The 23,182-nt window shown below is 51.8% G+C and overlaps 1 protein-coding gene across 1 annotated transcript; it reads right to left on the bottom strand.

Annotated features, from left to right (window-relative positions):
* Positions 1-434: 434 nt before the first annotated feature.
* NAT10 (N-acetyltransferase 10) lies at positions 435-22,555 on the bottom strand. The gene is made up of 28 exons (XM_063397494.1): positions 21,677-22,555; positions 20,150-20,241; positions 19,651-19,822; positions 19,275-19,397; positions 18,944-19,005; positions 17,873-17,987; positions 16,486-16,593; positions 16,272-16,405; positions 15,792-15,885; positions 15,342-15,440; positions 13,524-13,660; positions 12,449-12,573; positions 12,046-12,196; positions 11,605-11,701; positions 10,628-10,744; positions 7,276-7,377; positions 7,072-7,146; positions 6,511-6,627; positions 6,037-6,170; positions 5,558-5,606; positions 4,950-5,043; positions 4,751-4,861; positions 4,271-4,443; positions 4,066-4,185; positions 3,407-3,505; positions 2,962-3,035; positions 1,817-1,900; positions 435-815 (listed from the first exon to the last, which is right to left on the bottom strand). The coding sequence occupies exons 1-28, from the start codon at positions 21,782-21,784 to the stop codon at positions 722-724; spliced, it is 3,060 nt and encodes a 1,019-aa protein (XP_063253564.1). The 5' UTR covers positions 21,785-22,555; the 3' UTR covers positions 435-721.
* Between the last annotated feature and the right edge of the window lie 627 nt (positions 22,556-23,182).

Genomic DNA, 23,182 nt, shown 5'->3' on the forward strand with positions numbered 1-23,182 from the left:
GTCCCTGCTCAGGGCTGTGCCACTGTCACCAGCTGTGGTGGCACACCAGAGACAGCAGAGCCTTCCAAACCACGGGCAGGCAAGGGCTGTGTTGTGCAAAACCTGTGTTTAATTAAAATCAGCCTCCTAAAGAAGAAAACCTGTCTTTACCTTTACCCAGCAAGGAACTGTTTCCTTAGGATTCGCCAGGAAAAGGAGCTGTGAGATCTGCAGGAACTCAACACTGCTGTGCATCAGCTGCAGGGAGGTCTCTGTTCCAAACCCCACAGCCAAAAGCCAGAAGAATATCCAGGCACTGCACCAGGACTGGGATTGGGACACTGTGGCAAAGGTTTGGAGCCTCTGGAGTCCCAGCACGCCCCAGCTCCACACCAGCCCCTCAAGGACACCAGAAGCAGCAGCTGCAGAGCTCAGGCAGAGTCACATCTCTGCCCTTGGCTGTCCAAGCTCTTGTTTAATAAACCACAGAAGCATTATTAAGGTGCAGGAAGTTTACAGACTCATCTGCCCTCCCAGGGCATTCCAGCTCCTCACTCTGCAGTCACCCTGCATGGAAAAATCTTCACACAAACACTTGGAGCCTGCTCTTCCCACAATACAAACACCTGAAAGATGCCTCTGAGGATTCCTCTTCCCTCCTCTTCTTGCTTTAGAGGAGGACAGGACTCCTTAAGCACAGACCCAGCACTTGCTCATTCAAGTTCATTGATTGGCTTTGAAGTCATTTCTTCCTCTTCTGCTTTAGATCTTTGGTCTTCTTGAATTTCTTCTGCTGCTTGGGTCCTCGTCCTGTTTCTAGTTTTCTCTTCTTGTCACTGGAAAACAGGTAAAAAAAAATCTGTTAAAAACACACTGGGTTGCCATCCAGCAGGGGAATTTTGGTTGTAAAATGAGAGTGAGGGAGAAGATTTAAACTTGGTGCTAGAAAAAGCACAACCAAGAGCCTGACTTGGATTTTACAGGGTCCTGAGATTCTCTAATGCAGATTATCTTGATTTTTTTGCTCTTGTCTTTGCTTTTCAGAACTTTATCTGTCCTAAATGGGGCATCTGGAATTTGGAGTACCTGGAAGAGAAATTATCACTGAGAGTTTTAAGAATTTCATTTTGTCCTTGCACTGGATTCTGACTCAAGCAAACACAACAGAATTCCGAGCTCTAATCCTCATAATCAACTGCTAAGACTCTCCTGGAATGCTTTTGGAAACTTACAGCTTGGAAGAAAAAACATGAAAGGGTGGAATAGAGATCACAAAATCACTTGAGCTGTCAGGCATCCCAGGAGGGGGGAATAAGTGAGCAGGGAAGTCTCAGCTCTAAATCCCCAAAGAATAGTAAGAGAAGATTGCATGCTGGGCAAGGCAGAAGAAAGAAGATGGGTGAAAATTAAGGAATTGCAGAAACACAGACACTTTCCAGGCTCAAGCTCACATTTGGAAGAGTTTTTCTCCCCTGAATTTGCATTTTCTCCAGGGGCTCCCACCCAGTGTGGGATCCCAAAGCAAACGGGGCAGCCAGGTGGAATGAGTGACCCGAGGGGGGACCAGTCCCAGATTCAGAGTGGGATCAGGATCAGATCATGGGCAATCAAGCCAGAATTCCCCAATTAATGGAGAGAGGACCATCCTTGGAGCAGCACAGCAGACCGGGAGGCAGAGCCTGCAGCTGCTCACCCCCCAATTCCCCCAGGAACACTGAGCATCCCTCCAGGACACCGAGTTCACTGAACCCTCAGGCTTCACTCTTTGGGAAAACGTTTCCCAGAGGCAGCAGGAAGGACCAGAGGGACCCCAGGGGGACATTCCAGCTCCCTTTACCTTTTCACGCTGACGACGGAGGCGTTCTGTCCCGCTTTGCTCAGCACCTCGTTCCACTCCTCGTCATCCCCCCGGATGATGTACCTGGGAGGGCAAGGACAAGGACAAATCAACTCAAACTGGCAGCACAGAGGGGAAAAAAGAGGTGTTTCTGCTAAAAATAAGGTGTTCTACTCTGCCAACGAAGCCACTGTGCCAGCACCCAGCCAAATTTGGGGAACACGCACCAAGCCAGGCTGGCAAAGCTTTTCTACGTCAGCCTGGGAAGAAGGGAAGAGCTGCAGCTGGCTGTTGAAAAGAGAAATAAAAGCAGTAATTGCTACTCAAATAAGCTCATGTCCCGTGGGCCTTGCCTTTTTCAAGAGGCAAAGAAATTGTGTAGCAAAATGGAGTGACTGCTCTCCATCTCGAGTTCTTGGAGCTCTGGAATAGATCAGGGTTTGTCCACAATGCTGGGCAAAGCCCCACAAGTTTTCTATAACCTGCACTGAAAAGTATTCAAAATAGATTTTTGTTTCTATCTCCTCATGGAGGAGAATAGAAAAAACATTCCTGGAGGAGAAAATAAATACATTCCTGGCTGAGAAAAGAAGAAAAAAGAAAAGGAAACACGGTCCAAATTGACAAAAAGGTATGTAGCACTATCAATGCTGCAAAATTGAATTAATTTTAAAACATTGTATTATTTTGCTCATGTGACTGACTTGCAGGTCACCTCAAATCACACCCATCCTTGTCCCTTCTGCAAACATGACAACCAAAGATTGCAAGAAGCTTTTGTTGCTTTTTGCCAGATTAACAGGGAACAATTCAGAGCCAAGCCAGACAACTTCCCTGGGACATGAGCACAGTGAACAGAGTTTATAGGACACAAAGTGGTAGGGGAGAGAGAAGAGACAGAATCAGTGGCATCTCTATCTCCTGCTGGTCCAGAGAGACAGAAATCTGCTGGCACTTGAGTAAAAGCTCTGCTTGGTTGGTCTTTTTGTGTTGGTTTGGGTTTTTTAAAATGTTTTACCCACTGCTGACCATACACACTAGTTCTCATTTACTGCAGCCACAGCCTTGTGCACAAATCCCAGCAGGAACCCAGCATTTTACCCACGGAAAAACTGGATCTGAGACCCAGGCAGGTGAATTCTTACTGTGTCAGGTCCATTTCCTTCAGTTTCAGCACTTCTTGCTTGTGCTTTTCCTGGAATTCCTTCGCAGCCTCCTCCTGCAACAGGACAGCACGAGGTGCATTAGGAACTGAGGGCAACAATGGCTTTGTAATGGGAGGGAAATGCCTTTTCCCACAAACACATCCCTTAAAACAAATACCAGCTGGTGCTGAATAGCTCCTGTCTTTTATCTAATGGCATTTTCATGTTATTTGTACACACAAACTCGTAATTTTCTGTGCAAACCCCATACTGCAGCTCTGAGGCACAACTCCAGGTGCACAAAATGCAAACCTGGCAGGTTTTAACTCCCTTACAGTGCCAGACACGGCGTGGAACCCTTTCCATCTAAGGAAATTCAATGTTTCTGCCCTCAAGGGAACTCCCTGGTGTTTAACATCCAAACAGGAACAAAGTTTGTAATTACCAAATCGTCGTTTAAAGATTTCAGCGTTGGCTCCATCACAACATCCTTGGTTGCTGCCATCTGCTCCTCCACAGCTTTTTCCTGGACTGTGTTGAACAGCTGAAAGTGAAATAACGCAGCAGATGTAAGATTTGGCTTTTAAAACACCATTTATCACCTCTGCAGTGAACTCCTAATGCCAGACTCCAGCTTTGCTATCCTGAACCTTAAAGAGAGGAAGAAAACTAGGAACCAGATCTAAAACTTTCCAATTATTTCAAGTCTGGATTTCACGTCTACCTCTGGAAAATCATTTTATTCTTTTCCAAGGAAAGCTGAGATGCCACCAATGCTCTGAAGAATGGCTCAGGCAGCGTGGATTGTCTGCTCAGTGTATTTCAACATGGAAAAGCACAAGATAAACACTCTGACTTGGGAAATCACCACACAGAACCATGAAGTGATTGGGGTTGGAAGGGACCTGAAAGGTCACTCAGTTCCACACCCCGTGCCAGGAGCATTTAAATCACTGCCACACGTTCTCCAGCTGGGATTTCCCCCACCCTGCCCAGAAGTTTCTGCTCAGTGTTCAGGATGCCCAGCTCTGATCCAGCTCCCCCCCAGCACCGTATTCCCTGTGAACACTGGAATTTTTGGAATGGTGCTCCTGCTGCTCCCACCTGCACCACTTTGCGGACGATCCTGTTGAAGAGCCCCATCAGCTGACTGCTGGGCAGCTCCAGCTCCTTCTCCAGCTGCTCCAGGGATTTGTGCTGCAGGCCAATCCCCAGGAAAAGCGCCTGAGGAGGAGACAACAGTGTGTCAGAGCACACAAACGAGCACAGACACACACCCTGCCCCGTTTTCCCCTCTCCCCGCACGCACCGACTGAGCAGCAGAGAGGGAGATGTCTCCCATGTGGCCCAGGAAGAACATCCTGGCCATGGTGGGCACCATGTCCATGATGAGGTGGTAGTCCACCATGTTGCGGGAGTACATCTCCAGCCTCTTCAGGTCGTAGGGGATGAAGGCTGCCTCCAGCTCGGCGCGGCTCAGGGCTGCAGGGGACAGGGCGGCGGGGTCAGGAGTGCTCTGCACAGCTCACCACGGCCCCACTGTTCAGCATTTATCCAGGTGGTTTAGTGCTTTTCTTTTGCCTTTAACCATTCACACTGGTTTTGCTGTCAAAGAGGTTTGTCCCCTTGCTGCAGCAGAAAAACCCTCTAAGATAAAAACCCCACAGGACACAGGTACCAAGCTCTCCCCAGAGGACCCCAGACCTGTTCAACACCTTGGAAAAACAGCAAACTGCAGGTGCCAGGCTCCTGCCACACCCTTACAGCTGTGCCAGTCAGGGTTACTCACGTGCTTGGGGCTGCTGCTTGATGTTCTTGTTCTGCAGGATGTTCAGGGCCAAGGAGGGAGAGAAGGAGCTGAACTGGTAGGAGAGCAGGGCAAGGAAGCGCCTCCTGAAATCTACAGGACAGGGTAAATTACCCCAGGGGCCCTCTGGAGTGATGGAGAGCCCCGAGGGCTCCTGCAGGGTCAGCAGGATGGGAGTTACCTTTCCAGAAGGCAGTGAGCCAGGGCTCCTGCTCAGAGTCCTCTTCGTTGAGCATCTTCAGCATGATGCAGGAGTGCTCCCCTGTCAGGTCATTCTGAGGAGTAAAGACACAATTCTGTGACTCTGTGATGGATTTCCCATCTCCCCCGTAAACCTTTTGCACTCTGTGCTCAGCTGGGTAAGGAAAATATCCTCTAAATCAACAACACCAGATGCATTTTTATTTTCCTTATGTGACTGACTTGCAGGTCACTTCAAATCACAACCATCCCCGTCCTTTCTGCAAACATGACAACCAAAGACCTCCACCTATAAACCTATAAACTTGTAGAATTTGACAAATCTCAGCTATTTTACCACTAACTACAATAACAGCCCTCAACAGCTCTAATTTTTTATATGCAAACTACCAGGAGGGCCCACATTCCCAACCCTAAAACTCAACTCTTTACCTGCAGACCCAAAGAACAAAAAGGAACATCAACAAAACCCTAAAAGCAGCCTCAGCAAACCCTCCTGCCCCAACCCCCTTCTCACAGGAACTCCTGGAATACATGGCCAGGGATTTCAGCAGGGCTGGGATTTCACAGGAGCAGGGGGGTACTCACAGGGGTCTGCCTCAGATAGACTGGCACAAATCCTGCACGCTTCCAAAACCTGGGGAAAAGAGGGAACACACTGAGAACCATGGAGCTGTTGACCACACAGAGATAGATAAATTATTAAATGGTTAAATGCAATTTAACTGCTGTAAAAATCTAGCTGGTGAGAAGCAAGCATGACTCTCTTCAGACATCCCAACACCCACCTGAGCAAGGGGAGTGAAAAACTACAGCCTGTGATGTCAAAAAAAATGCACAAACTCTCAAGGTGCTGTGAAAAGCATCCACATCAGCCAGGAAAACAACCCCCAGCTCTGAAGTCAGCAGCACCTCAAGTTTCTACAGGTCCCAGGGATTGGAATTTGAGCACTCCCTACGTATCACAGTCTGTTCTTACTTCTACACCCTGGAAAAGCTGGGCATGCAAAGCTCCCTGTCTGTTCAAGAAGGGCAGGATGCAAATGGGAAACAGAATCATGTCCTACTTGAGCAGTCTGGGTGTCAGGCCATAGGACACCCCGAGATAGTCCAGGTGCTCAGCTCGCCTCTCACTCAGTTTGAGCAGCAGGGGAGGCAAATCCTTCCGAGGTGTCACCACCTCTTCCAATAGACCAACAGTCTGGAAAAGAAAGTGGGAACGGGTCAGCAGCAATCCCCAAATTATGGAAAAGAAAGTGGGAATGGGTCAGCAGCAATCCCCAAAGTATGGAAAAGAAAGTGGGAATGGGTCAGCAGCAATCCCCACAGTGTGGAAAAGAAAGTGGGAACGGGTCAGCAGCAATCCCCAAAGTATGGAAAAGAAAGTGGGAATGGGTCAGCAGCAATCCCCACAGAAAGCTGCAATTCAAGCTCGTCCTCTGTATGGAAATCAAATCTGAGCATTTCCTCCTTCCAGAGTGGAGACTTACAGGGGAAATTGTGCAGCTTAGCACGACAGAGAATGTACAAAGTGACCATACCTCGCTGCTCACAGTTGTGATTTCTTTTGGCTTTTGAACTGTTTCTTCTTCCAGACATGGGAATTTGCCTTCGTAGTACATCTGCAGCAAAGCCAGAGCTCTGCTGCCGTAGCCCATCTGTGGAGAGGCAACACCACACTGGAACAAGGTCTCTGATTTTTAACACAGGGCCACAGCGTCCTCCCCTTAAAGCCCACCAACAATCAGCAGTCACTCAGTCACTCCAAAAATGATTATTTTTTTTGGCAGCTCCAGGGAGAAGGGCAGCACAGAGCCAGGGAGTCTGAAATGAGCAGCAGCCCTGGTAGTTCAGGGCTCTGTAGTGATCCTCAGGGCTTAGCTCTGGCACTCAGAAAACGCCAAACACTTGGTGATGCCACAGAAAACACCCCGGGATTGTGTAGGGGATGATGTTCCCGTGCTGCCTAGGAATGACTGGAGCACTGCTTTGGTGCCCTGAGCTTAAAATGCAAAAAAACCCTGGAGGAACTGCAGTGTTTTCCTGTTCCTGAGCCCTGCCCATTGCCAGGGCAGCAGCAGAGCCGGGTGCCAGTACTTTACCCCCTGGTAGTCCGGGTGAACCGCGATGCGAACGACGCGCCCGCCCGAGAGGCCCCCGAAATCGGGATCCTGGAACTGCACAGGGGACAGAGAGGCCGCTCAGAGGGCACAGCCGGGCACTGTGCACACAGGAGATCCGGGAAAGGATCCAGGAATCCAGGAAAGGATCCACCCTGGGGGCAAAGGCACGGCCGGCTCACCCACCTGCTCCGAGACGGTCCAGGGAATGAGGTCCCCAGAGGCTTTCCTTCCCCGGGACAGGCTGCTCATGATGGACTGGCGGGAGATCTCCCCCTCCAGGCACACCTGGCAGGAAGGACACACAGACATGAACACACAGACATGAACACACAGACATGAACACACAGACATGAACACACACACAGAGACATGAACACACAGAGACATGAACACACACAGAGCCATGAACACACACACACAGAGCCATGAACACACACACAGAGCCATGAACACACACACACAGAGCCATGAACACACACACAGAGCCATGAACACACACACACAGAGCCATGAACACACACACAGAGCCATGAACACACACACACAGAGCCATGAACACACACACACAGAGCCATGAACACACACAGAGCCATGAACACACACACACACAGACCCATGAACACACACAGAGCCATGAACACACACAGAGCCATGAACACACACACACAGAGCCATGAACACACACACAGAGCCATGAACACACACACAGAGCCATGAACACACACAGCCATGAACACACACACACAGAGCCATGAACACACACACACAGAGCCATGAACACACACAGAGCCATGAACACACACACAGAGCCATGAACACACACACAGAGCCATGAACACACACACACAGAGCCATGAACACACACAGAGCCATGAACACACACACAGAGCCATGAACACACACACAGAGCCATGAACACACACAGAGACATGAACACACAGAGACATGAACACACACACACAGAGCCATGAACACACACAGAGCCATGAACACACACACAGAGCCATGAACACACACACACAGAGCCATGAACACACACAGAGCCATGAACACACACACACAGAGCCATGAACACACACAGCCATGAACACACACACACAGAGCCATGAACACACACAGAGCCATGAACACACACACACAGAGCCATGAACACACACACACAGAGCCATGAACACACACAGAGCCATGAACACACACACACAGAGCCATGAACACACACACACAGAGCCATGAACACACACACAGACATGAACACACAGAGCCATGAACACACACAGAGCCATGAACACACACAGCCATGAACACACACACACAGAGCCATGAACACACACACACAGAGCCATGAACACACACAGAGCCATGAACACACACAGCCATGAACACACACACAGAGCCATGAACACACACACACAGACCCATGAACACACACACAGACCCATGAACACACACACAGAGCCATGAACACACACACACAGAGCCATGAACACACACACAGAGCCATGAACACACACACACAGAGCCATGAACACACACAGAGCCATGAACACACACACACAGAGCCATGAACACACACAGAGCCATGAACACACACACAGAGCCATGAACACACACACACAGAGCCATGAACACACACACACAGCCATGAACACACACACACAGAGCCATGAACACACACACACACAGAGCCATGAACACACACACACACAGACCCATGAACACACACACACAGAGCCATGAACACACACAGAGCCATGAACACACACAGAGCCATGAACACACAGAGACATGAACACACAGAGACATGAACACACACACAGAGCCATGAACACACACACACAGAGCCATGAACACACACACACAGAGCCATGAACACACACAGAGCCATGAACACACACACACAGAGCCATGAACACACACACACAGAGCCATGAACACACACACACAGAGCCATGAACACACACACAGAGCCATGAACACACACACAGAGCCATGAACACACACACAGAGCCATGAACACACACACAGAGCCATGAACACACACAGAGCCATGAACACACACACAGAGCCATGAACACACACAGAGACATGAACACACACACACAGAGCCATGAACACACACACACAGAGCCATGAACACACACACAGAGCCATGAACACAAACACAGAGCCATGAACACACAAAGAGCCATGAACACACACACACAGAGCCATGAACACACACACACAGAGCCATGAACACACACACACAGAGCCATGAACACAGAGCCATGAGCACACACACAGAGCCATGAACACACACAGAGCCATGAACACACACACAGAGCCATGAACACACACAGAGCCATGAACACACACACACAGAGCCATGAACACACACAGAGACATGAACACAAACACAGAGCCATGAACACACACACAGAGCCATGAACACACACACACAGAGCCATGAACACACACACAGAGCCATGAACACACACACACAGAGCCATGAACACACACACACAGAGCCATGAACACACACACAGAGCCATGAACACACACACACAGACATGAACACACACAGAGCCATGAATACACACACACAGAGCCATGAACACACACAGAGCCATGAACACACACACACACAGAGCCATGAACACACACACACAGAGCCATGAACACACACACAGAGACATGAACACACACACAGAACCATGAACACACACACACAGAGCCATGAACACACACACACAGAGCCATGAACACACACAGAGCCATGAACACACACACACAGAGCCATGAACACACACACAGACATGAACACACACACAGAGCCATGAACACACACACAGAGCCATGAACACACACACACAGAGCCATGAACACACACACACACAGCCATGAACACACACACACAGAGCCATGAACACACACAGAGCCATGAACACACACAGAGCCATGAACACACACACAGAGCCATGAACACACACAGAGCCATGAACACACACACAGAGCCATGAACACACACACACAGAGCCATGAACACACACAGCCATGAACACACACACACAGAGCCATGAACACACACACACAGAGCCATGAACACACACAGCCATGAACACACACACACAGAGCCATGAACACACACAGAGCCATGAACACACACACAGAGCCATGAACACACACACAGAGCCATGAACACACACACACAGAGCCATGAACACACACACACAGAACCATGAACACACACACACAGCCATGAGCACACACAGCCATGAGCACACACACACAGACATGAACACACACACAGAGCCATGTGCACACACAGAGCCATGAACACACACACACAGCCATGAACACACACACACAGCCATGAACACACACACACAGCCATGAGCACACACACACAGAGCCATGAACACACACACACAGAGCCATGAACACACACACACAGAGCCATGAACACACACACACAGCCATGAGCACACACACACAGCCATGAGCACACACAGAGCTCTCCCCTGCTCCCTGCCCTGGGATCAGAACTGACACTCACCTGAACCACAGCCAGGACCTCTGGTAACGAGTTCTGGGTGGGCGGAACGGGCGGCAGGAGGCAGAAGAGGTGATGGGCAGGGGCATCAGAGAGCATCTGGAGGTCATTGGGAGAGTTCTGGAGGGTGAAGACATCAGAAAGATGAAAAACTTGCTGAGAAACTGTCCAGAGAATCACAGAATACATCAGGACTGAGTCCAGCCCCTGGCCCTGCACAGGACAACCCCAAGAATGCCACAAATGTGCCTGAGAGTGTCACCCAAATGGTTATTCCATGAGGAGAGCTTCAAAGTCCAGCTGATTTCTGAACATCCGTCTATTTTCCAAAATTTAGAGCTGTTCAGAAATTTGGAACTCACACAGATTGAGGGATGGAGGAGCTCCCAGGCCAGCTCGTGGCTGTCACACCCCCAGACAGCACCTGCTTTCCTCAAGGGAACCCTTCTACTCTAATATGAACCTGAACTTCCTATTTTCATACAGCTCCTCACTCCTAAGCACCAAATCCTATTGGTTTTTTTAAGCCTCACATTTTTAGAACTCAGTGTTTCAGCACTTCTGGACTTCCCCACTCACATTTACAGATCACGCCTGGTCTTGAAACCCTGAGCTGAATTATTGCTCTTTTCAGTCTCACAATGCTGCTGCTCCTGATGAACCTGAGGCCACCAGGACACGGTAAAGAGAACTGCAAATGAGGTTCAGCACTGATAAAACCCTGACAAGCTCGGAGGCCCGTCTGGAATTTCAGTCTCCGCATTTTTATCAAGCCAAAAATGTTCCAGACTATCTGGAAATCCACAGCCAGGAGCCAGGCAGAGCTCCCAGGGAAAGGAGAACACAGCTCTGTGCACGACAAGAAGCAACAGCAGCTGCTGAGAAACCTCAGTCAGGCTGTCACAACAAGCACTGCTGTCCCCAGAAAATCCCACGCTGGAGTGGGGAATGGAATTGGATGGCAGGAGCCCAAGCCTTACCTTGTAGTGTGAAGCCACATAGAGGGCCATGAGCCTCTGCAGGAAAACTTCTGATGCTCTGTGGTAACAAAAGAGTGTGTCCCTATTTACATAGTACCTTAACACAGGCATTAAGGAAAAAACCTCCTTGGAAACCAGGAAAAAGCTTCCTGTTGGTTTAGTTTCAATATCTGGGCCACAAGATGGCTTGTCCTCTTAAGACTCCAAAATAAATTGAGTCTAAGTCTTAATCTACCAAAATAAATGATGATGGGCAGTGTTTGCAGCTTCACCTGTAAAGATAAACCTTTTGTAACTCCAACAAGGGCCTCCCTTTGTGCAACCCTTCCCTGAGGTTGTCTCTGGGGTTTGGTGATGTCCTGGCAAGACACAGCGCCAGGAAAGGGCCCCGTGCTGAACTCATCCCAGCCTCCAGGCAGAGGAACACTCAGCAAAGGATACAGGTCACAGGAGTCTGGCAGAGGGCAGCCCGAGATGATCCTGGTGATGTTGAGGCAGTCCAAGCACAGCAGGTCATTCAGCCACCTCTCCACGGCGTCGCCGGGCGCGTACCTGATGGACTCGTGCAGCGACACCTCGTGCAACGTGCGGGCTGCAGGGGCAGCAAGGGATGCTCAGGGCTGCAAGGCACGGCCTCACCGAGCATCCCTGAGCTCTGGGGGGCTCCCAGGGGACAAAACTCCACTAGGAAACGTCACCTGCCACCTCTTTAAAGCCTCATCTGAAACTTGTGAGGGGAAAGCGGCGGAGTTCCGTCATTTCCCCCTTCCCACAGTGGGACAGCCAGGGGATGTGGCTGACAGCAGCCCCACAGCCCCGAGGATTTGTCCCCGAGGTTCTGTACCTGAGGTGAGCTTGGCAGTGGCCGTGGCTTTGTTCTCTGCTGTCAGGGTCACCTGGCTCTGGGCGCTCTGCTGGCGCAGCTGCTGGATCAGCTTCAGGGACAGCGAGCGGCCCGTGCCCTCGTACCTGCAAAGCAGGAGGGCACGGGCTGCAGCAGGGCAGCAATGCAGCGCCCTGGGCAGCAATGCAGCGCCCTGGGCAGCCCTGCAGAGCCCTGGGCAGCAATGCAGAGCCCTGCGCAGCAATGCAGAGCCCTGGGCAGCAATGCAGCGCCCTGGGCAGCAATGCAGCGCCCTGGGCAGCCCTGCAGAGCCCTGGGCAGCAATGCAGAGCCCTGCGCAGCCCTGCAGAGCCCTGCGCAGCCCTGCAGAACCCTGCGCAGCCCTGCAGAGCCCTGGGCAGCAATGCAGAGCCCTGGGCAGCAATGCAGCGCCCTGGGCAGCCCTGCAGAGCCCTGGGCAGCAATGCAGAGCCCTGCGCAGCCCTGCAGAGCCCTGCGCAGCAATGCAGAGCCCTGGGCAGCAATGCAGCGCCCTGGGCAGCAATGCAGAGCCCTGGGCGGCAATGCAGAGCAATGCAGCGCCCTGGGCAGCAATGCAGAGCCCTGGGCGGCAATGCAGAGCCCTGGGCAGCAATGCAGAGCCCTGGGCGGCAATGCAGAGCCCTGCGCAGCAATGCAGAGCCCTGGGCGGCAATGCAGAGCAATGCAGCGCCCTGGGCAGCAATGCAGAGCCCTGGGCGGCAATGCAGAGCCCTGGGCAGCAATGCAGAGCCCTGGGCGGCAATGCAGAGCCCTGCGCAGCAATGCAGAGACCTGGGCGGCAATGCAGAGCCCTGGGCAGCAATGCAGAGCCCTGGGCAGCAATGCAGAGCCCTGGGCAGCAATGCAGAGCCCTGGGCAGCAATGCAGAGCCCTGGGCGGCAAATGCAGAGCCCTGGGCAGCAATGCAGAGCCCTGGGCGGCAATGCAGAGCCCTGGGCAGCAATGCAGAGCCCTGGGCAGCAATGCAGAGCCCTGCGCAGCAATGCAGAGCCCTCGGCAGCAATGCAGAGCCCAGGGCACGGCCCAGCCTTACCCGTTGATGGTGGAGGCCATGAACACCAGGTAGGGGCCCAGCAGGTTCTTCACCAGGGGCAGGGGGATGGCGGCGGCCTCGTCGATCACCACCAGCTCGGCCTGGCCCAGCTTGACAGCGTCAGCGGGGTGGATGTACTGCAAGGGAGAGGGCACTGTCACTGCCAGCAGCTGGGGAATGTCACAGCTCTGTCACTGCCAGCAGCAGGGGAGTGTCACAGCACTGTCACTGCCAGCAGCTGGGGAATGTCACAGCACTGTCACTGCCAGCAGCAGGGGACAGCACAGCTCTGTCACTGCCAGCAGCTGGGGAATGTCACAGCACTGTCACTGCCAGCAGCTGGGGAATGTCACAGCACTGTCACTGCCAGCAGCTGGGGAATGTCACAGCACTGTCACTGCCAGCAGCAGGGGACAGCACAGCTCTGTCACTGCCAGCAGCAGGGGAGTGTCACAGCTCTGTCACTGCCAGCAGCAGGGGAGTGTCACAGCACTGTCACTGCCAGCAGCAGGGGAATGTCACAGCTCTGTCACTGCCAGCAGCAGGGGACAGCACAGCTCTGTCACTGCCAGCAGCAGGGGACAGCACAGCTCTGTCACTGCCAGCAGCAGGGGAGTGTCACAGCTCTGTCACTGCCAGCAGCAGGGGAGTGTCACAGCTCTGTCACTGCCAGCAGCAGGGGACAGCACAGCTCTGTCACTGCCAGCAGCAGGGGAGTGTCACAGCACTGTCACTGCCAGCAGCAGGGGACAGCACAGCTCTGTCACTGTCAGCAGCAGGGGAGTGTCACAGCTCTGTCACTGCCAGCAGCAGGGGAGTGTCACAGCTCTGTCACTGCCAGCAGCAGGGGAGTGTCACAGCTCTGTCACTGCCAGCAGCAGGGGACAGCACAGCTCTGTCACTGCCAGCAGCAGGGGAATGTCACAGCACTGTCACTGCCAGCAGCTGGGGAGTGTCACAGCATTGTCACTGCCAGCAGCAGGGGACAGCACAGCACTGTCACTGCCAGCAGCAGGGGAGTGTCACAGCTCTGTCACTGCCAGCAGCAAGGGAATGTCACAGCTCTGTCACTGCCAGCAGCAGGGGACAGCACAGCTCTGTCACTGCCAGCAGCAGGGGACAGCACAGCTCTGTCACTGCCAGCAGCAGGGGAGTGTCACAGCTCTGTCACTGCCAGCAGCAGGGGAGTGTCACAGCTCTGTCACTGCCAGCAGCAGGGGACAGCACAGCTCTGTCACTGCCAGCAGCAGGGGAGTGTCACAGCACTGTCACTGCCAGCAGCAGGGGAGTGTCACAGCACTGTCACAGCCAGCAGCAGGGGAGTGTCACAGCACTGTCACTGCCAGCAGCAGGGGAATGTCACAGCTCTGTCACTGCCAGCAGCAGGGGACAGCACAGCTCACACAGCTGGAGCCCTGCAGAGCTCTCCCTGCTCACCCCCAGCACCGAGCCAGAGGCCGAGGTGTGGAAAAACACCAAATCTGGAGAGGGTTTGTGCTGCCCTAGCGAGGAGTGGCTCACACAGCTTGTTGAGCACAATTCCACACAGATTAATCTGCAGAGGAGAGATCTGATCCCTAAAAGCTCTTCCTGCACTGCTGCTGTCACCTTCCTCTGCTTTTGTTTTGGGAGAAACCCACGAGGGAGCTACAAGTCCCTCCCTGAAGGACAGAAGTCATTTTGAGGAAGTCATTCCCTCAAGACCTGCCTCACAGCAGGTTACACATCACACACAATGAACTTAAAATCAAAACAGCCTCAACACCGGCAGAAACAACAGCCAGGACGAAAAACTGGCAAGGCCAGAAAGCAAATTACCTGGATGGTCTGCCTGTGCTCCTTGAACACGTTCACCCTGACCACTGCCTTGTTGAACTCTGGATTCAAGGACTGGACAATCTCATAGTCCAGGTGTTCCTGGAAAACAACATTTTTAAACAATATAAAAAGCCAAGATCTAAGGGAAAAAAAATAATTTGCCATCGTGATCATCATCAAAATAAGCTCAGAGACGGTTATTTCACATTCTAATCAAAAATTCTTGTAAAGCTTCAAAGGCCTCAGAACTGGGAAATTATTTACTGATGTTAAAATCTGCTTCACAAAGTTACCCTGCTTAAAAACAGAGAAAGAAAAATAGCTCTAACCATGATTCCTTTTCTTGCAGAAGGTGGTAAAAAAAGGCTGGTAGCAAATATCTGAGGTCAGAAGCACAGATGAGGTGTGAAAGCCCCTTGAAAGCCCTGTGAAACAGCCTGCTCCCCTCACCTGATACTGCAGTGCATCAAAGCCTTTGAATATGAACTCAAAGAGGGTGTGGAGGTTGTCAGGGCTGGGAGATGTGACAAAGATATTGGAGTAACTGCAGAGGAAAATAAAAATAAAAACAAAATAAGAGCTGAATGGTTTTTCTGACAAGTTTTACCACCTAAGTACCAAACAGGATGAGGTTTTTAATAGGAGGGGTTGACTTTACCCAATAACCAAAACAGAGCAGATTTCTAGAGACACTGAGATTTATGTGTGGCTGTTTCGAGATCATATTCTCTGACATAATAATATTTAAAGAAAATAATTGAAGATAAATCTGACCAACAGTATATGCAGCAATCAAAAGACACAACTGAAAACGAGGGATTTAGGATTGGAAATCCCAAATATATCCAGGTCCTGTCACGCTGGTTTTGCTTTGTTTTTTAACTCAGGGCTGCAGGCCAGGCCTGGGGGACTGGAGGGGGCACCACTCACCCAAAAGCCACAGCTCCAGCGATGGCCAGCCCCAGAGCAGCGGATTTCCCTCGGCCCCTGGCTGCTGTCAGCGCCACGGTGCTCCTCAGGGTCTTCTCTGAGATGGCTTCAATGAACTTCAGAACCGCTTTGGCCTGAGGATCAGGGAAAAAACGTGTTTGAGCTTCTCTCCCCCTGTGACGCAGAGAGCCCCAGCTGTGGCCAGCAGCCCCACCTGATCCAGGGTTTTGCAGCCATCCACCAGCACCCCCACGGGCTGCGTGTCCTGCAGGCTCTCCTTCAGCTCCCTCAGCTCCACGTCCTGGGGCCGCAGGCTCTCCTCCTAGGGGGACAAAAAGGGTGAGCCACAGGGTGTCCAGGCACCATTCTGCCCCTGTGACACCTTTGGTGAGGCAGAGAAAGGGAGCTGGAAGGAAAATTCAGCACAAGAAGAATGCACACCCCAAACCTGGAGAATTTATAGGGACAGACAGGTGTTTAACACTGAAATTTCCAGGTATCTTCAGGAGAAGGGTCACAAAGAGGCTCCCCAGTCCTGACCTCCCCACGCTTGGGAGGTAAAAAAGGGAAGGATTCTGCAGCACACAGTGATTAGAGAATGGCATTGCTAGGAAAAACAGATTGTCCAAAAGTGTTCTGAATGATTTGATTCATTTTTCAGCCTTTGGATATTCATGACCGTGGTTACACCTGTCCCATGAAGTGTCCATGCAGGGGGGAGAATTACTGCAGCACCAACACCAAAATAACATCAAGAATTTCAGAGCCAAGCAATTAACTTGGACACAAACACAATCAGTTTTAAGTGGGAATAAAGGCTGATCTCCCTGGCTGTCACCTAAAATTCCCAAGGCACCAGCCCCTCCAGCCAACAGAAAAGCATTTGTGCTGCTGTCAGTGTTATTCTATATAAAAGGAAATTATTTTATTATTATATGCTTTTAAATCAGTGCCCTATTAAGAGTGTTTTTACCACCTCTGACAGAACAGGTGCTGGTTATTTCTCAGGCCACACAGCACGGTTCAAACGCTTCAAGATTTCAATTTAAAACTGATTTCCCTTCACTGCAACCTACAACTGGGGGTGATAAAAAGGACACATCTCTAACAGTGCCAGTACGTGTCTGGATTATCCTCAGGGAATTCCTCCTGGAATGTAACAGGTGTATCTCAGAGATGGAAACAACAACAGCTTCCAGCTGTGTCCTGGGCCTGGAATATTCTTATTTCCAAAGTGCTCTCCCACCCTCTGACTGCCAAAAAAAAGTGGTTTTGTCTGTCCATCACCTTGAAATCCCTCCATGCAGCCACAACCAAGCTCTACCTCACTGGGCTGAGCAGCAGCACAGGAAAATTAATAAACATGGGCAAGCACAAAAAGAGGTGGGGCAGAAAATTAAAAAAAAAATAAGCAGAGTACAGAAAAAACAGTTCCTCAAGTTTCCCCCTGGTGAATTTTGCAGGACATTCTGCTTCCTCTCTGAAATGCCATCCTTTGGTATGCAGCAGGGTGAAATAAAAATGAAAATTAAACTTTTAACACCCCGTGGACAGCTGAGGGGGATCTGTGCCAGGGAGAAGGGCTGGGCTCGCTCACTGACCTGGGACTGAGGGGGCACAGGGGCGATGCTGGCGGCGTGGCTGGAGATGGGCAGGATGTTCAGCTGGTCATCGATCACCAGGCACATCTTGCACGAGGCCAGGGACAGAATGAACCTGGGCAGGCAGAGAAAAGTCACTCAAAACCCCAGCACCACTCCCTGGTGGCTCACTTGAACCCTCTCCTGAACACAGAGGATTTACAAATCCCCAAAAAGGCCTGGCCCAACGCAGACCCGTGGGATGTTTTCCCATCAGGAAGAGGCAGCGCTGTTCCTGGAGCTCCCTTGGGCAGCTGTTGGAGTCTAGAACATCCCTCTGGCCACCCTGGAGGGTTTGGAGACCAGACAGGGGGTCTGGGATCTGTACAAGGGGGTCAGCCAGCCCCACACAGAGCCCAGGAGGACACTGCCTCTGATCCCTGGCCATGGGAGTGAATGCCCACATTGTATGAAGAATCACAAGCTGGGAGAATTCAAAATAAGTAGTATTTAGTTTATCATAGAATGTAAACGCAGAATGTAGGATTTTTAGTATATGGGGTTGAAGAGACAAGATGGAGGAATTGGGGAGTGGCCCCTGTGCTCCTTGTTCTTTGCTCTCGTCCCCCATCTTTTGCTGAGTTGGATCTCAAGGATTGGTTTAGAGTAGAAATGACATGTTAACATAGGTAGTAAGTATTAGTAAGATTTTGTAAATAAAAAGTGCATTGTGGACAGTGACTGGACCAGGGAAATGGTACAAAAGGCCTGGGATGCTCTGATCCACCCCAGTCCTGCCGCGTGTCCTGCTCTGCTGGGGATGCTCTGCAGAGCTGAGAAAGAACTAAGATAAGGTTCCCTGCCAGGGAGGCCTGGCAGAGCTGAGAAAGGACTGAGATAGTGAAGAATAAACAACCTTGGAAACATGCACTGGCAGACTCAGCTTGTCATCTCTGGCTCTGCGTGAGACCTTTTGGGCAAGGGAAGCTCGAAAACCTGATTACCTCGGGGAACAGTAACCCCGAGGAGAATCTCAGGGAACAGCAACCCTGAGAGGCAGCAGCCCTGCTCTGTGCCCTCTGAGCCCCTCACCTCTCATTGAACCTCCCCACCACGTCCTGATGCGCCTCTGTCCTGTACCGGGAGTGAACGTCCTGAGGGGAAAAGCAAACAGAAAGGAAAGGTCACTCTGGAGAAGGGGCAGCAGCCACAGTGACATCCACAGGACTGTGACACCTTCTTCCCCACTCCTGCCTCTGCATTTCCAGCCACAGACAGCATTCTGACTTTGCTGTGAAACACCCGAGTGTAAAAACCCCACCAGTGATGAATGAAGGAGGATGACAGCCCATAATAGAACCAAAAAACACCCATGCAGCATCCCCTCAGCTGCCAGAGAACACACACACTGTGCTGCACACACCATGGTCATCGTGTAGAGCTGCTTCAGGGAGTTCATGGTTCTCAGCAGAATCACCACGATTCCGCCTCCTTCCACCGTCTCCACGGTTCTGGCCAGCAGGTTTGGGGTCAAGGCTTCAAAGTCCTTGTAAAAAGAGTAAAAAAGAACTTCAGAGTGTCTCAGAACCCAGCTGGCTCCTACTGAAAGGCACAGAAAGCATAAAAACTTAGTTTAAAGTTTAATTCACACTAACCAATGCCCTGTGACAATTCCCCCCAACGAGGCCACCTCACCCCAAAGGCCACCAAAAACTGAAGTGACAGAACAACAAATCCCCTTCCTGCAGCACTGCAGCTGATGTCTGCCACGCCCTTTTGGGAGCCAGGTTATTCCTCACCTGCAGGACACACATGCCAAAGGTGTTCCCCAGGATCTTGTGGGTCTCGTTGTAGTAGCAGTAGCGGATGTTGGTGGCCGCGATGAACAGCTCGAAGGGATCGTCGTCCTTGATGCTCAGGGTCCCGCTCTTGATCTTCTTCTGCAGCTGCCTCATCCTCTTCTTCCGGTGGCTGGGGGGGAAAAAATAAGAATCACACAGGAGTTTTCTTGGGAAAGGGTTTGGGAAAAGGGTGAGGGAGGAAATCAGAGCTCAGTCCTAAATATGAGGTTAAACAGCTGACAAAGCCAAGCCCTGAGTTAAAAAGGTGAGGGGGAGTTTGGCTCAGGGCAGCAGAGCCAGTGTTGGAGCTACAGGAGAAAAACCAGAGGTGCTTTCTGCTGGTGTCAACCCTATTTATGGAGCCAAATTTCAGTCCTGGAGGACCAAACCTCCCTCAGCTCCTCCAGGAACAAGCCTGGCTCCCCCTCACCCCCCAGTCCCTCAGGGTGTGTCTCACCTGCTGAAGCCCAGCTCCTTCTTGTAGCACCACAGCACCGAGGGCCTGGCCCTCACCGTGGCCTTGGACAGCATGTGGTGGAGGATGACGACCTGCAAAGCACACAAAGCTCACAAACAGCCCCAGGGCAAGGGCAGAAGGCAAATGGGTTCTTCTAAAGGTGATTTTACAGCTCTGTTTGCGCTGTGGGGGACGGAGGGATCCCCTGGCATGAAGCAAAGCTGTGTCTGTGCCTCCTCCAGGGCTGCAGGACATTGGATTGGGCCTCCTGTTTCCTCAGCTCCCTTCTCTGGCAGAGCTAACTCCAGGCTAAACTCAATTCCCAGTGTCTGTCTCTTCTGGATAATCCATAGGGATTTTACAAATTCATATGGATTTTCCACAGTGTTTCAGTGAAAACACTGAACACAGCCAGACCTGGGAAATGCCAGATAAATAATGCCAGCAATCCTGTCCTGCTACCTGAGTAACTCACTCTTCTCCAAGTTGGTTTTTTTTTTTTAATAATTAATTTCTTTTATTTGCCCACAAACTGGAGATAAATGAATTATCCAGCAGCAGGGCAGTGATTGTTCCCCTCAGGGGAGCACACACCTCAAACCCTGGGCTCAGTTTTGGGGCCCTCACTGCAAGAGAGACACTGAGGGGCTGGAAAGTGTCCAGGGAAGGGAATGGAGCTGGGGAAGGGTTTGGAGCCCCAGGAGAGGCTGAGGGAGCTGGAAATGGGCTCAGCCTGGAGAAAAGAAGACTCAGGGGGGACCCTGTGGCTCTGCACAGCTCCTGACAGGAGGGGACAGCCAGGTCGGGCTCAGAACAAAGGACAAGAGGAGAGGAAACGGCCTCAGGGGGGATTTAGGTTGGATATAAGGCAAAACCTCTTCCCTGAGCAGGCTGGCAAGCCCCCATCCCTGCGGGGATTTAAAAGCTTCACAGATGTGACACTTGGGGACGCGGGTTAGTGGCTGCTTTTGCTGGGCTCAGGGATCTGGGAGGGGCTTTCAACCCTGAGCAATTCTGTGAATTGATTTATCCTAAAACACCACGGGTTTGCCGGGCTGTTCTTCCCTTCCCCACTCGAAAAACACAGGGCCAGAGCCTCTGAAAAAAACGGAATTTAGCACCTGATTTCCTCCCTACAGCTTCACCCAGCAGCTTCACCTACGAGCGCCTCACAGCGCACTCGGAGAGAGAAACCAGCACAGCTCAGGGCAGAACCGGCGGGGAAAAATCCTCCAGCTGGTCGGGAAATTCAATAACCTCTGGCGCAGTTTAAAAATACCAAGCCAAACACACAAACCCCAGCTTGTCCCGAGTTTCACTGGATGTTCAGGAAATATTAGGAGCTTCTCAGACAGGAGATGTCTAAGGGAGGTCTCACACGCCATTTCCAACGCGGGAGTTCTCTCCCCCTCAGGCCCCACTGCCTGCCTGGGGCTGGGAGGGTTCAACCCCTGCTGAAGGCAGGGACAGAGCAATCCCGGGTGGGTCCCGGCACCCACAGCCCCGCGCCCTCCCGGACGGCGTTACCTGGTCCTTGCCGCGGTCTCCCACCACCACGAACAGGCTCCGCTGCCGCTCCGCCACGCCGTTCTCGATCAGGACGCGGATGCGATTGTCCACCTTGCGGCGCTGCATGGCTGCGGCTCCCGGAGCTCCTCCGGCGCCTCCCGGAGCTTCTCCCCGGCGGCTCCCGGAGCTTCTCCCCGGCGGTTCCCGGAGCTTCTCTCCGGCGGCTCCCGGAGCTTCTCTCCGGCGGCTCCCGGAGCTTCTCTCCGGCGGCTCCCGGAGCTTCTCCTCCGGCGGCTCCCGGGGCTTCTCCGGCGGCTCCTGGAGCTTCTCCCCGGCGGCTCCCAGACCCTCCCCGGCGGTTCCCGGAGCTTCTCCCCGGCGGTTCCCGGCCCTTCTCCCCGGCGGTTCCCGGAGCTCCTCCCGCGGTTCCCGGCCCTTCTCCCCGGCGGTTCCCGGAGCTCCTTCCCGGCGGTTCCCGGCCCTTCTCCCCGGCGGTTCCCGGAGCTCCTCCGGCGGCTCCCGGCCCTTCTCCCCGGCGGTTCCCGGAGCTCCCGCCGCGGCCCCGCTGCCGCCCCGGCCCCGCCGCACCGAGTGGGAGCCACGTGAGGCCGGGCGCGAGCGCCGCGCGGCCTGGGAGGACCCCGGGCGGGGCTGCCCCGGCGGCCGCCTGCGCCCCGCGTGGCCCGGTTTATTTCTAAATTCACATTTCTCTGTAAATACGCGTTTCTCTGGAGCCCGAGCTCTCAAGCGGAGTAACTGGAAGCAGCTTTCCACAGGGGAAGGGAGCGCTGTGCCCAGGCGGCTCCAAAAATCCCTGCGACACAGAGGAGCCCTTACCTCCCACAGCTGTCATTTATTCTATCAATCTATCTATCTGTCCATCTATCCATCTATCTATTCATCAATCCATCCATCTATCTATCCATCCAATGTATTTATATTTCATATTTATTTATTTATTTATTTCAGTGACTTAAAGCCGTAAAAGGGTGATGAACCAAACTCCAGTCACGACGGCAACACAGATTTTATTTTATTTATTATTTTATTTATTATTTTATCTATTATTTTACTTTACATTTTATATATTTTGTTATATTATTTTATTATTTTATCTTACTGTTTTATTTTTAATTATTTTTAATTTAATTTTATTTTTATTTTTTAACGCTTTGCTCTAAAGCAATGCTGCCTGCAGCCCCCTCGGAGCGTGTGGGCACGAAGAGCAGGGCTCTGATTTTTATAATGATAATTCCATTTCCACAGCAGCAAACTCTGAGTGTGGGCGGCCTTTGCTGCTGGGAGGAGAGATGACAAAAACAAATCTGTAATAAAAAGGGCATTTGGAACCAGTTTCCCGAGGAAACAAAACTGCAGAGAGCAAACGGGACACATCCAGCAAAGAACAAACCTTTAGGATTCATTAATAATATAAAATAAAATAAACCCCCAGGAAAGATTAGGAATCCTGCTCCTCAGGAAGGGCAGGGAGCTTCTGACATTGAAGCTCTGCTTCTTAAAAAT

This window comes from Prinia subflava, chromosome 5 (assembly GCF_021018805.1).
Source record: "Prinia subflava isolate CZ2003 ecotype Zambia chromosome 5, Cam_Psub_1.2, whole genome shotgun sequence".
NCBI classification, from domain to species: Eukaryota; Metazoa; Chordata; class Aves; order Passeriformes; family Cisticolidae; genus Prinia; species Prinia subflava.

Coding starts and splice junctions, on each gene's coding strand:
- NAT10 (XM_063397494.1), bottom strand. CDS start 21,784: ATGCAGCGCCGCAAGGTGGACAATCGCATCCGCGTCCTGATCGAGAAC. Junction 19,823..20,149: donor AAGGAGCTGGGCTTCAGCAG/GTGAGACACACC, acceptor TTTCCCCCCCAG/CCACCGGAAGAAGAGGATGA. Junction 11,702..12,045: donor CTGCCAGACTCCTGTGACCT/GTATCCTTTGCT, acceptor GCCTGTGTTAAG/GTACTATGTAAATAGGGACA.